Raw genomic sequence first — 13121 nt, forward strand, 5'->3', positions numbered from 1 at the left:
AATATAAAGTAAAAACAAGTGTTATCTGTAATGATATCAACATCAGTTATTAGACCCACGTCACACGGAGCATGCGCAGTTGGATTGGCACGCTGCATGTTGATGTCTGTTCCAAGATACATCGTGTGTTTATTAAGGAACCCAACAAAACATTACATTATCTAGCGATCCGTTAACTGTATTATGTTATTTCGTCTTTGGCAACATGAGCGCGAATGTTTTTTGAAACCTGCCCGGCAACGGACGACGCGATCATCTGCTGCCATGCAGGTTTGGAATGGATTACGTATGGATGACGCGCCCGGTACAAATTTGGCAGCCGGTACAAATTTGGCATGACACAGCCTATACCCTAAAGGTGCGGCCACACCAGACGCGTATCTCGCGTACTTCGCGTATAAAATCGCCATTTTTTCCATAGGGAACCATTGGTTTACGCGCGTATTACGCGTTTCACGCGTATAAGCAACATTTTACGCACGTAACGCGCGTCTGAGGCGCGTACATTTCAAGAGTTCAAAAAATGGAACTTTTTACGCTCATACGCATGACGATTAGCCGCGTTGCCCAATCAGCGTTGAGCTTGACCCGACGTCACTGGCAGAGAGTAGTGAGCTTGGACAGAAGCATACGGCCGACATCTTTCTTTATTCTGTGTGGAAATAGTAACATAGTTACGCCATTAAATGCTTTTATGGAAACATTTCTAGCGAGAAATGTGCATTTTACTTTCATAATGTTCGCTCGGTGAATGTGAAGGATGTTTGGTTTGATAGTTATGACGAAGAGGGAACGCTCCGTTCACTTGCATGGACAGAGTCTCTGGTTACTAAGCAACCTCAACGTCTTGGCGGACTATATATCTACTGATCAACACTACGAATGCTGGAAACACACCAGACACACCATGTGAAGTTATTTAACCCGATTATTGTTATTTATATCCGAGATTATTTAATCTAACCCGATCTAAACTCTATCACCCAAACACGGCGGCGTTTGGGTTTCCTACCTCGGACTCCAGCGCAGCCACGGCCGACAACTTTCTTTATTCTGGGTGGAAATAGTAACATAGTTACGCCATTAAATGCGTTTATGGAAACATTTTTAGCGAGAAATGTGCATTTTACTTTCGTAATGTTCGCTCGGTGAATGTGAAGGATGTTTGGTTTGATAGTTATGACGAAGAGGGAACGCTCCGTTCACTTGCATGGACATGGACTCATCTAGGCGAGTGACGTAGGCGCGTATGGCGCGTATGCGACAATTTTTGACACAAAATGGTCAAGCAACATTTTACACGCGTATCTCGCGTAAAAATTACGCGAGATACGCGTCTGGTGTGGCCGCACCTTAAGGCCCCGTTTACATGAGGACGCTTGCGGGTAAAAACGACAAAATATTTTATCGGAAGTGCCTTTCGTTTAGACGGTGACAGCGTTTTTGGGGCATGAAAACGCATAAATCTGAAACCACCCTCCAGAGTGGAAAAGTTGAATACGCTCCGCCGCAGTGTTTCCGTCTACACTGCCAAGACGCAAAACACTGCTCAGATCTGCTCACGTCGCGTACGCGTTTACGTCACATACATGTGCCAGTACAAGGAAATAAACAAACATGTCCGATTATTTCCATGCGTCGGACCTTCAAGCTGCTCTGGCAGCTCTAACAAGCGTACAGGAGTCTTTCCACGAAATGTACAGGATATGTACAGATAGTATTACTGAACAGAGAAGGATCTTTTTGTTTTTTGCGGCACGGATAAGAAGAAGGAAGATTCGACGCATGCGCTCAGACATGGCGGTTTTGTGTGATGGTGTATCACAGCATCACCTAGCCGCCTGGCATGCATACCCAATCGAATACCACAGACTTTTGCGTCACCGTATGCATGCAGATTTCCTCCCGAAAACACTCGTCTAAACACGGAATAAAAAGTGAAGACGCAACGCCACTTTTGCGTCTTCTGTTCAGGCCGTCATCGTGTAAACGTAGCCTAAGTCGAAGAAAAAAATCTACTAAGAACTTGTGGTACTGCACCCAAAGGTGGCGCTATTGTAAAAAATCATGATAAATATTGGCCAATAAAGTTGGAGCAGTTAGCCCATTTTTCTTATATGACTTATATGATTTTGTTATTGTATAAAAAAAAATACGACTATTATTAGGTGGATACCAATACCCCCCACTACCCTTAAACCCAAATTGTGGTACTGCACCCAAAGTTGGCACCATTTAAAAAAATTAAGAACTGGCTTTATTTCTCCTTATTAGATTGACCTGGACTCAAAATTCTTTCACCATATCAATCTCTAAAATCAGATGCATCCTTTTCACCCTGGACTTCTACTCAAATTTTTTATACTTTTCCCACAATTTCATAAAAAAGCCAAACGTCCACAGTCTCAACCCATTATGCCTAAATGAACACTTTGTTATTGTATATCTACCATACGGCTATCATTAGGTGGATACCATTAACAGTGCAAATTTTCAGATCTGTACTATTTTAAGAAAGCCCTTAATTCTCTTGTGAAATGTGTACTTGGAGTTTTCTTGATGTTGTGTGCTTATTAATCGACATTTTCACCATTCGAATGAGGGTTAGGGTTAGTGATCCTTAGGTTGAGAGTTTGAATCCTGATTAGAGCATTATGAACAAGCTGAACATGACATTCTGTCATTGCCACTCATTTAAGAAACACAACATTTAATAGCACCTGAAATTCATCAGGCAATAAACATTCCGGCTCATTTGTTTCCAAGAATCTGACTGCCAAGACACAATATGCCATTAAGGGGAACTTCTTCCTTAACCATTTTTCCTTCATAATTAACTCTGTCATATTTATATTTCTCCCGATAGTGTTCTTGACTACAAAGGTTTAATTTCCCCAGAATTTCAAAGATTTTTCAGGTATATGCTTTTAAGAAAGCCCTTAATTCACTTGAGAAATGTGGACTTGGAGTTTTCTGGATGTTGTATGCTTATCTCAATAGACATTTTGACCATGTGAATGAGGCTGCAGTTCAGGTTTATCAGTGGCTCAATGGGATAATGCCTTGTACAGGTGATTCTTAGGTTTAGAATCCCGATTATAGCATTATGAACAAGCTGAACATGACATTCGGCCATTGCTTTGCAGCTCACCTGAAAGCCGAGGCACAGTATTGCATTAAGTGGAACATCTTCATCAACATCTTTCCTTCATAATTATATGACATATTTATATATCTTCCATTAGTGTGTTCTTGACTTTTAAGTTTTGCTCGGACCCCATTAATCACCGCCTGCGGTTATATTTATTATTAAGAATATTATGAGAACTCTTACTCGTGCTATGTCCGGTTCAGAGGCGATCAGATTGCAGAAGCGAGCCATGGCTTTGGGACCATCTAGCATTCCTTCATCCATGTTGATGTCAAGAATCTGTGCTCCCATTTCCACCTGGGCCTTGGCAATGTTCACCGCTTCCTGGAGGGGATTCAGAAGACAACGAGAACAACATAGATGGTACTTCCTCCTAAAACAAAGTTTTGAAAGGAAACAAGACAGTGCCGTTTTCCTCACCTCGTAGTTTCCTGCCATGATGAGCTTGGAGAACTTCCGTGAGCCGGCCACATTGCAGCGCTCACCAATGTTGACGAAGTTGGTATAGGGGCCGATCTTGAAAGGCTCCAGTCCTAGAAAAGGGCCAAGAGGCACACCAAGTATAAAGAGGTACAATTTGTGAAACTGTTCCCATGGATCAACCACCAGGGCACCCAGATCAATGTCAAACTATCGAGACCGGTTGGATTCTAAAAACCGAGACACGCTTATACACAGACATTGGCTTCGGTAGGAATATCATATTTTGGCCAATAACCACAAATTATGAAAGCGAAAAACATTTAATATCTCTCCAATCTCTCCGTTCTGAAACAAACCGAGGACTGAGTCAGACACGTTTCCCCCTGCAGAGAGTGGTGTGGTCACCTAACTACAAGCTATATCTTACTGGTAGTACTAACAACAGAGGTTGCTAACATGGGTTGTTGTGTGTACATAATGACATAAACGTAAATACAATCAAATTTAATTCAAGATATAACAATAGATTTTGCAAGAAGGGAAGGGGTCTAACACACACACACACACACACACACACACACACACACACACACACTCTACCTGCGAGCAGCAGGTAGTCTTCAGGTACGTTATGAGGTGGCTGTCTGGGCTTGCAGTGCTCCACAGCCTTAGCTATGGCCCTACAGGGAAGAGGATCACAAAGACAATTAGAATTGGCAAAAGACAGGTATTGTGTAATCGCTGTAGAGCGAGAGTGTCTGCAGAAACAACCACATTCAAGGTTGTTTCTGCTTCTGGGAAAAGATCGCTGTCGCTAACACAGGACTACAGTCAGAGGGGTCACGGTGCCCGTCGGAGACGTCCCTACATGTCATGTTGATGTTTATGACTGGGACGACAACAGGGGAGAGCACAAAGATTAACCAGCCAACTGGCTAGAGGGACCTTATGTTTCTGAACACATCCCTGAAAAGACATTAGGGACAATCAGGGGTAACATCGGGCTATCAACCTTTTAGGGTCAGAATATTGGTACATAGGCATTATAATAGAAAGAGGAGTGACCTGATGTGTTCTGGGGTTGTTCCACAACAGCCTCCAACGATGTTCACCAGGCCAGAAACGGCAAAGTCCTACAGCAGAGTGGGGAGACAGAGGATATACGGTCAAACATTTGACAAGCCCTCCAGTTTAAAACACACACACACACACACACACACACACACACACACACACACACACACACACACACACACACACACACACACACACACACACACACACACACACACACACACACACACACACACACACACACCTTTAAATGTGAGGCGGTGACTTCAGGGGTCTCATCATAGCCCCCGAAGGTATTGGGAAGGCCTACAAAAGAAGACAGATCATTATCCAGAGAACATCCTGATGCTGTAGTTTCTGACCTAGTCCCTTACTGGTCACCCTCCCCTGGGGGCCAATATCATGTGTTGGAATGATGGATCTTCTGACCCTCTTGTTCCCAGTCCTTTAGTTGGGAACGTTGGATACAACTGGATTTTGTATTTCTTCAACCCAGCAGTTGCAATGGGCTGCCTCGGTGGGGAAGTGTCAAGTAAACACAGAATGGAAAATTGTGGATTTGTGAGTTTGTTGGCTCTATTGGAGAAAGCTACCCAGCCATGACAGTTGGTATGACTTACCTGGGTTGGACAAAACGAAGATATAGCTATGGTAGATGATAACCCTTGTTTGGAATATAAGGGAAGTCTAGTGATGGCCAACTGCCATCGCGGTGTAGACTTTGCGTCTATACAGAGAGGGTAGGTGAGATGAACCAAAACCACAGCTGATCTATACCTCAACAAACATCTCAGTATCAACAATGAACCTGGGTTCCTAACAAACCGGTCCTTTGAGTGAATAAGGTGACAATAAATGTTGAATCAAACACTTTATTTGCCTTATATTTGATATAGTTTAGTATCTGAGATGTCTGAGAAGATTCTTTATTATCTGGTGACATCTGAAAAAGGAGAATAGGTGTTGTGAAATAGTTAATCCAGCTACTAATAAATGAACAAAAGGCTGCATGGAGTTATCTGGCCCCATCAGATGAAGACGTAAGAGAAAATGCCCTCCCAAAATAATAAAGATCACAATGAAAATTCAAATGTCAGAAGTATCCATTGTCACGACCCCTTGGAGCTTGTGCGCTCTTCCAGCTCTTGGTCCTCCCTGAGCTTTCCCTTCTGGAGAAAGTCGGTAAGTTTGACCCTACACTCTTTGAAACCTGAGAAGAGATTCCGCCCAGAAGGATAGACGTCTCTCCCAGGTAGTGTCACAAAATCTGCCGTACATTAGTCGTGCCCAAAGGCGCACACATCTACGTAAAGACAGACTTAAGGGATGACTTTGACTGAAAGTTCTAATCATTGACAGAGTTCTGTCAAATATTTTGACAGAAAGTTAGCAAGTTTAGAAAGTTAGTTAAGTTAGTAGAGGCTAAAGTTGAGGGACAGTAGTTTCTCTTAGATACATTTTTTAGATAGTGTAGAGATATGACTTTGAGATGGCTTTCCTTTTTGGGTGGTGAACACTCACTGACCAAACCTATCCAATCCCTGGACCACTGATCCATAATTTCAACAACCCGCCAGTCCACAGTCACCTCAGTGCATTAACTGCTTACCTCAGGGAGAGTCTCCAAGTAAACACTATCCCTAGTCCTTATAAACCAGGTTACCAGCTTATTTAAAATGTCACGGTTTATATTAAGGTTTATTAACTACAAACTGTACCAATCCCTGAATCCACCTCTACCACCACCCTCAGACCCTTAGACCCTCAGACCCCTCCGACCTCTGATCCCTCCGACCCCTGAACCCTCACACCTCTGACCTCTGACCCCTCAGACCTCAGAAACATGATGACACAGGTGAATCTGTCTACCTGCGTTTGGGTAGGTGATTATGAAGGCAGTGGTGCTTTTCCCAATGGCCTCGATGAAAGGCCGCATCTCTGTTGCCCCCAACGCACAATTAAGACCAATACTGGACAAAAGGGAAAGAACAGCACAATCATCACTGACATACTTCTTTCTCATATTGCAATTCAATATGCATACAAAAGGCAACAGAAAATATTTTTTTGAGTTTATGTATTCAACACTAATATACACTTCTGTAAATGGTAAATCATCTGTGAATCATTAAAACCCAGGTCATATATTTTATCATATAAATAAAACCCTGCAGTGACCATTTTATACTAAAGAACACCCAACCTTTTAAATCAGAAGAGGGTTGGTGTGTTGACTTGTTTGCTCCAACGTTACAATCAGACAGATGGCAGTCTTCCAATAAGCCCTTAACCCTGCCTTACTTGACCTCTAAACAGTGTACCGTATAGTGTTCACTATATCGGGATAAGGGTACGGGTGAAAGTTAAAGACTTTGGACACATGTATTTCTAAAGGAAAACCAGGTGGCCGATCATCTCTGATCAGACATTGTGTCGTCGTTGCGGCTAATTTCTTTCCGCGTTCCCTACATCAAGTGTCTGATCGCCCCTATACTTATGGTGCATCACTCACATAAGATGCGTTCTGACTGAGGGACTTCTTGGGAAGAGGCTCAGTGTTTCGGCTACGCCCGCTCACTGATTTCCCCTCGGGCGTGCGTTCCCATACAGGAAACTTTGTAGCGGCTACCCAATGCTCAAAACAGAATGACGCAACAAGGCGGTAACAGAGAAGGTGATGCTTTGTTACGGAATTTTATTTTGTTAATGCCTGTTTTTCGGTAATGTCAAGGTGTGTTTTCAATGGAAAATTTAAAAACGTATACCACTTTTATAGTGAACCAGATTTGTATAGTCTTATTTCAGATAACACTTCTAAATGGTTACACCCTGCATGCCTCTAAGGAAACCTTTCTCCATCTCCTAATAGGTTTTGAATCAAGGTTTTCCCCTTTCTGTCATTGGTACAAGCTGCTTGCCGTTTGAGTGAATTAAACTAGCAACATTGGTAATATTAACATTATTACTACCCACAATGCAGTAGAAAATCTGGTTAAGTTAGACTCAAATGAGCGCTGCTTCCTTCCATTTTACATATGCTGACAAGCATTGTCTTTGAATTCTGAGATTTTGAACTCCACAATATTCGGTCTTCAATACAATTATTTATAATTTATTAATCCTATTAACTTGTCATTATCGCCCAACGACAATATTGAAAAGGCAAACATACAAGAGCCTGAAAGGGGCTGTAGGTTAAATACTAAATATCCCCAAAAAAAGCTACAGTTGCCTTTCCTGTGGTTTACAGGCAAGATGGATTCCTCTGGCCAATCAGGGAGAAGAGGCCTTGATAGGTCAGACAGGAGCTGGGGGTGTACTAAGTAAGACCACTCCCATTTCACTCACCCTACAGATAGCTTGCTGATTGTAAAATAATTGCACTCAAATAATAGCTTTTCAATTACAGCACCTTAGCCTGAGACCTTGTAAAAAAAATAAAAAAATTGTGTAAATAACAATCATATTGTTATAGCTTTGCTCAGTCAACCTCCCCTGCAGAAGTCATTGAGAAAGCGAATAAATATCAAAAAGGAGTATATTTTCACTAGCAGACAAATTGACACCAGTCAGAAAGTCAAGCTAACAAAGCTTGTCTGGAAATTAAGAAGTTAACATTTCACACGTTAACAACACCCAGTCCAAAGGAACTCACCAGAGTGGTTTGGTGTGTGACACGCTGACCACAAAGGCCTCACCCGTCTGACCCGACAATGTCCGCCCACTCCTGTCCACAACCGTCCCTGAAATCTAGAGTTAATAATATATAGATACATTAGGGCTGGACGATATACATATATCACAACATACTATTCCATATTATTCTAAACGATAATTCAGTTATTATTTTAAGAGGGTCTTTTGGGGTCCACAGTCAGACAACACAATTCATTTAAATTATTTCTAAATAATCAATCTTTCCATTTTTTTCCACAGAGTAAAATACAAATTTCATTGTCAAAATATTTTATCATGACCCAACCCCCCCCCCCAGAGACCCCTCCTTTCAAAATACACATGACAACACCGCGAAACCACATGAACATCACAGCTCTATCGATATCAATATCTTCTAAAACTGATCTTTAGTAAACATGGTCGAACAATGCTTCAGGATTAATTCAATGAACAGGGGTCCAAGTTGCTTCAGAATACAGAAAAGGAGAGAGGGACATGTTTGAGAATGATGACTAATTTAGTGAACATCACAGCTCTGTCAATATCAATATCTTAAACTCTTTGAGTTTGGGGAGAACTGGGCGTGTATGGTTTTTTGTTTTGTCTCGTCTTCATTTCTAAATCTCTACGTCCTGATGGCCCATGCTCTGCGGCACGGTACTGGCCCGCAGCCCGGCGGTTGAGAACCCTGGTCCAGATGACTGAATTTATAATAAAACATTTGATTCAAACGTACAAAAAGTGGTGTTGGTGCGTAGCTCTTTCCACAGAGTAGGTCGATGGCAAACAAAGCCGCCTGGGAAGAGAAGGAAAACATGAATATCTTAATGTCAACGCACAAGATCGTTTTTTTCTCAAGACAGGCTAGTATTTCAAACTGAATGGCTTACTGAAGGCTGTGAAGGCTGCCGAACTTGTCTTAGTTTTTGCCTGAGCTCCATTTGTTAACACAGCTAAACATAAGCTCCATATGGTACAAGCATTTAAACCTCATCAATCAGTATCCAGTCCCATTGTTTTGCCAAATCTCGCCAAGGTGGAAGGGAAAATGGGTTCCACCAACATCAAGTAATTCTATAGGTTGATGTTGGAAGGTCCAGACGTTGAATATGAAGCGAGGTTGGGTATTCCAGCATGACAATGAACAGAAGCATACATTTAAATCATGAATGAAGTACCTCAAGAAAAGGTTTAAGGTGCAGTATGAAGGATTTAGTGTATCTAGCGTTGATGTTGCAGATTGCAAAAAACTGAATACCCCTCCTCACCGCTCCCTTCCAATTTATGTTTGATTTATAAATGTGTTTAGTTAAATAGTCTGTAAAACTAAAGCTCATAGCTCACAAGAAGAGCTGTTTGTCTGTTCTGGGCTACTGTAGAAACATGCGGGGCAGCAGGGTAGGTGGAAGGGCACACGCTCCCTTGGTAGATATAAAGGCTCAGTCTAAGGCAGGGGTATTCAAGACTATTTTAAGAGTTTGAGAGTATTTCCTCAAGAAAAGTTCGGAACATTTCCATGTTGAACTTCCGCTATGATTCAGTGCTATATATTGAAGCAGTAGTATTAGTTGTATCAATGTCTGTATGTAGTCAACACATGACTCAAATCAAACTGTGTAATCTGAGAATATTGATTTGTTCTGACTGAGAACAGAGATTTCAAAGGAGGACATACTGTCGATAGCATTATTTACGGTGAAGCCAGTATTTTGACTTGCCATGTTTGCTTATTCTCTGATGACATATCCTGGGTATTTTAAGATTTATTTCAGTCAACATATTCTACCTTTAAACAAAGATCTGTCTATCAAAGCACATAACAATCCATAGCATTATATTTGGTTATGTCCTCAGTGTTAAATCTGGAAACAGAGCAACATATCAAAGAGAAGAGAAGGCCGTAGACAGGGGAGCACACCTTGGCATTAGCTGTGTCGAAGATGGTTTCCACCAGCAGGATGTCAACCCCTCCATCCAACAGACCCCTGACCTGCTCCGAGTAGGATTCTGCCAGTTCATCGAAAGCTGGGGAGATAAGCACTGGATCTTACACACTTTACTAGGATAGAAGACTGCATGTATTATTTATTTATTTTGAATGGCTCACTAGTATTTCTGAGGTCAGGTCTTTCTACCGACGGCGACACAGAGAGGGTTTTATTGGTTGGACCGACGGCTCCGGCCACATAACGCTTTCTTCCTGAGGACATAACGAAAGCAAGTACAACCAATCAAAACATGTCACAAGGAACCGCCAATCTCTTCCTCTGGTGTCAGATATAGGCATTTTATGTTATTCTGTATCTCTTTATCTTGGTCAAACATCTTGGCATCGCTTCATCCCGCCACACTAGGCCTGCACGACAAATCGTTATAAAATCGCGATCTCGATTCGCCCCTGAGAGGATTTACCGTTAGTATTAAATTACTTAGATTTTTTTTGTAAGCCTTAATTTACAGGTGTGTGGAATTGGTTCAGTAGTTTTAAAAGGCCAGCAATTAAAGAAGATTGTGCTGCTATATGTACAAAACAGTATCAGTTTTTGATACTGCACTTTAATCAGTTATAAAGGGCCATATGAAACGCAACGTGCTAGAGATGCCAAAAAACGATGTTTGGTACTGCCATTTTCTTTTTGTCATGGTTCATGTTTGCAATTAAAATTACATTTAAGCTAAAGGTCATATCATATTTAAGCCTACGCCACACCAACTTTGTCATTATCATGTTATATACCAGAGAGGACTTGGCTGAGGAGAACCAGTACCTGCCTCTAGGCGGTCTGATGTTCGCTGACTTTACAGTGGGACTATGGACAGTAGCTGCAGGATTCAGACGAAAGGTTTCCACCATCACTACCATTCCACACTTAACTCATTAAGTGTGCAATGAAAAGGAAATGTTGCATTTGTCTGATAGGATCAATTCAAATAAGTTTATTTATATTCCACATAATTCACTAAATTATGTGGAATATAAATTTGAAAGTCAGCTAGTAAACGTAGTCTTGACAGACTTGATGAGGTGGAACTGGATTCCCCCGGCTCCTCCATTTGGGGTGTAGTTTGCGCTTTCTTAAGCCATCAATAGATTCCCCTGCCGTAAGGGAGGTAAATGATGAACCGCTTGGCTCCGTAGCCATGAGGGAAAATAGACTCAGCCTATTACATCAGCGGGAAGGAATAGAAGGAAATCGATTGGTATCAATTATTGTTTGAATTGAAAGACACCAACCTACCATACAGCCACAAGATGTGATACAGAAGGATTGGATCAAAACGATTGACCTACTGTATGTCAAACCTGTGTGTAAACACTCTGTGGCACAAAGCCTATTAGATAACCCGTTTATGATAGTTTTATGGGACCAAACACAACTTTGATGACAAAAACAACTAAACATTGTAACTAGAAAAAGGGAAGTTTGCCCTTGTGTCATATTTTCAAAGTAAACATCAGCAAAGTTATAGCGCTGCTATTTTCATTAAAGAAAAACCTGCTAAGTTAAGTGGTTCATTATGGGTGGAGGTTGAGTGGAGCGGATCCAGACTGGCTTCACAAGGCTAGCTCTTTTATAATCCTGAACCAGTCCTAGTAGCTACCTGTTTGCTTGGTGACATCACTGGCTGCTCGTTTTGCAAGTTCTGCAGATGACTTGTTGAGGCGGTATGCCTGAAAAACAGAACGATTAAATTAACATTTGAACATAACAATATTCATTTGACCAGCTGCAAAAAGTTAACACCATGTCGTCTGTGATGCACAGAGATTATAGTTAAAAGAGACGATGGTGGGGCTGGCCAAGTGATCTGTGGTGGCTGTGAATCCATTTACAAATAAGACACAATATAGAAACAATCAACACAGCCTCAAGATGTGTGTGAATATGGAATACTGACCAAATGACTGAGTTGGTAGTCTGCCTGGGCGATGCTGGTGCTGCTGAATGTGTTGGTCTCTATGATGTCTGCACCGGCTAGAAGATACTCCTGCAGAGAAAATGCAAAGGTGAGAAGAAAAAGTTTTGCCTGCGTATGCAATTTCATCTTGACTATTATATCCCCTTTTTCATTAGCCTAACGTATCCTAAACAATGTATTCATGTATAAAAGAAAGACTGAACCATTCTTCAACGCTACGGAAATGTTGACCCTATAACGAATAGGCCAAACACTTAAGGGCTGATTATGGGCCCACGTTCACCCAACGCAATGAACACGCAGACGCTTCGACGCAGTCGTGAACCTTTATGGTTCTGCGTCGGGTTCTAGTAAGCCGACCAATCACAGCCCTTGCTGCTGCATCGCCTCGACAGAAGGTTAACATTTTTGGGAGGCGCACGTCAGGCCCTTGCGGTGGACGCAAGGAGGGTCCGCAAGGACATAAGGGGTCCGTAACCCCCTTGCGTTGCGTGAACGTGGGACCATAATCAGCCCTTTACTGTCACTAAAACCCAAAACACGTTTTTTATAGACATTTCTGACTAGATTATAAAAATTTCTAAAACAGAGAAATTGTATGAAACACACCAGGAGTTCCCTACTTCCGGCTAAAAAACCGAAACATTTATTGAAAACGCTTTGTAGTCCTTTTTTAACATCTTATTAATACATTTTATCTAATAGCGATATGTTTTTTTGACAACGTTTGAAGCAGGATATACTGCACATACTTCAAATAAAGCTTTTGCAGTCGCAAAAGGTGGAGTAGGTGGATCTCCCCCACATTCTGCAGGTTTTACTATACTGAACGCCCGCCAGGAGCATCTCGACATGAACGAATTAAAGTGAAATG

The 13121-nt window shown here is 41.8% G+C and overlaps 1 protein-coding gene across 3 annotated transcripts in view; it reads right to left on the minus strand.

Moving 5' to 3' along the window:
- Window positions 1–13121, minus strand: part of mtr (5-methyltetrahydrofolate-homocysteine methyltransferase) — a 46020-nt gene that overhangs the window by 29616 nt on the left and 3283 nt on the right. For all 3 annotated transcript variants that reach the window (XR_008893123.1, XM_056576607.1, XM_056576606.1), the window contains 12 exons: window positions 12227–12316; window positions 11930–11999; window positions 10434–10526; window positions 10245–10351; window positions 9063–9122; window positions 8304–8398; window positions 6518–6618; window positions 4893–4954; window positions 4640–4707; window positions 4175–4254; window positions 3572–3684; window positions 3335–3475 (listed from right to left, as the gene is read on the minus strand). Coding sequence is in view for 2 of the 3 variants with exons in the window: in XM_056576606.1 (XP_056432581.1) it covers window positions 3335–3475; window positions 3572–3684; window positions 4175–4254; window positions 4640–4707; window positions 4893–4954; window positions 6518–6618; window positions 8304–8398; window positions 9063–9122; window positions 10245–10351; window positions 10434–10526; window positions 11930–11999; window positions 12227–12316 (1080 nt within the window). In the remaining variant the exon portion in view is untranslated. The remainder of the gene's footprint in view (window positions 1–3334; window positions 3476–3571; window positions 3685–4174; window positions 4255–4639; window positions 4708–4892; window positions 4955–6517; window positions 6619–8303; window positions 8399–9062; window positions 9123–10244; window positions 10352–10433; window positions 10527–11929; window positions 12000–12226; window positions 12317–13121) is intronic.

Source organism: Gadus chalcogrammus, chromosome 18 (assembly GCF_026213295.1).
Source record: "Gadus chalcogrammus isolate NIFS_2021 chromosome 18, NIFS_Gcha_1.0, whole genome shotgun sequence".
In the NCBI taxonomy this organism is placed as follows: Eukaryota; Metazoa; Chordata; class Actinopteri; order Gadiformes; family Gadidae; genus Gadus; species Gadus chalcogrammus.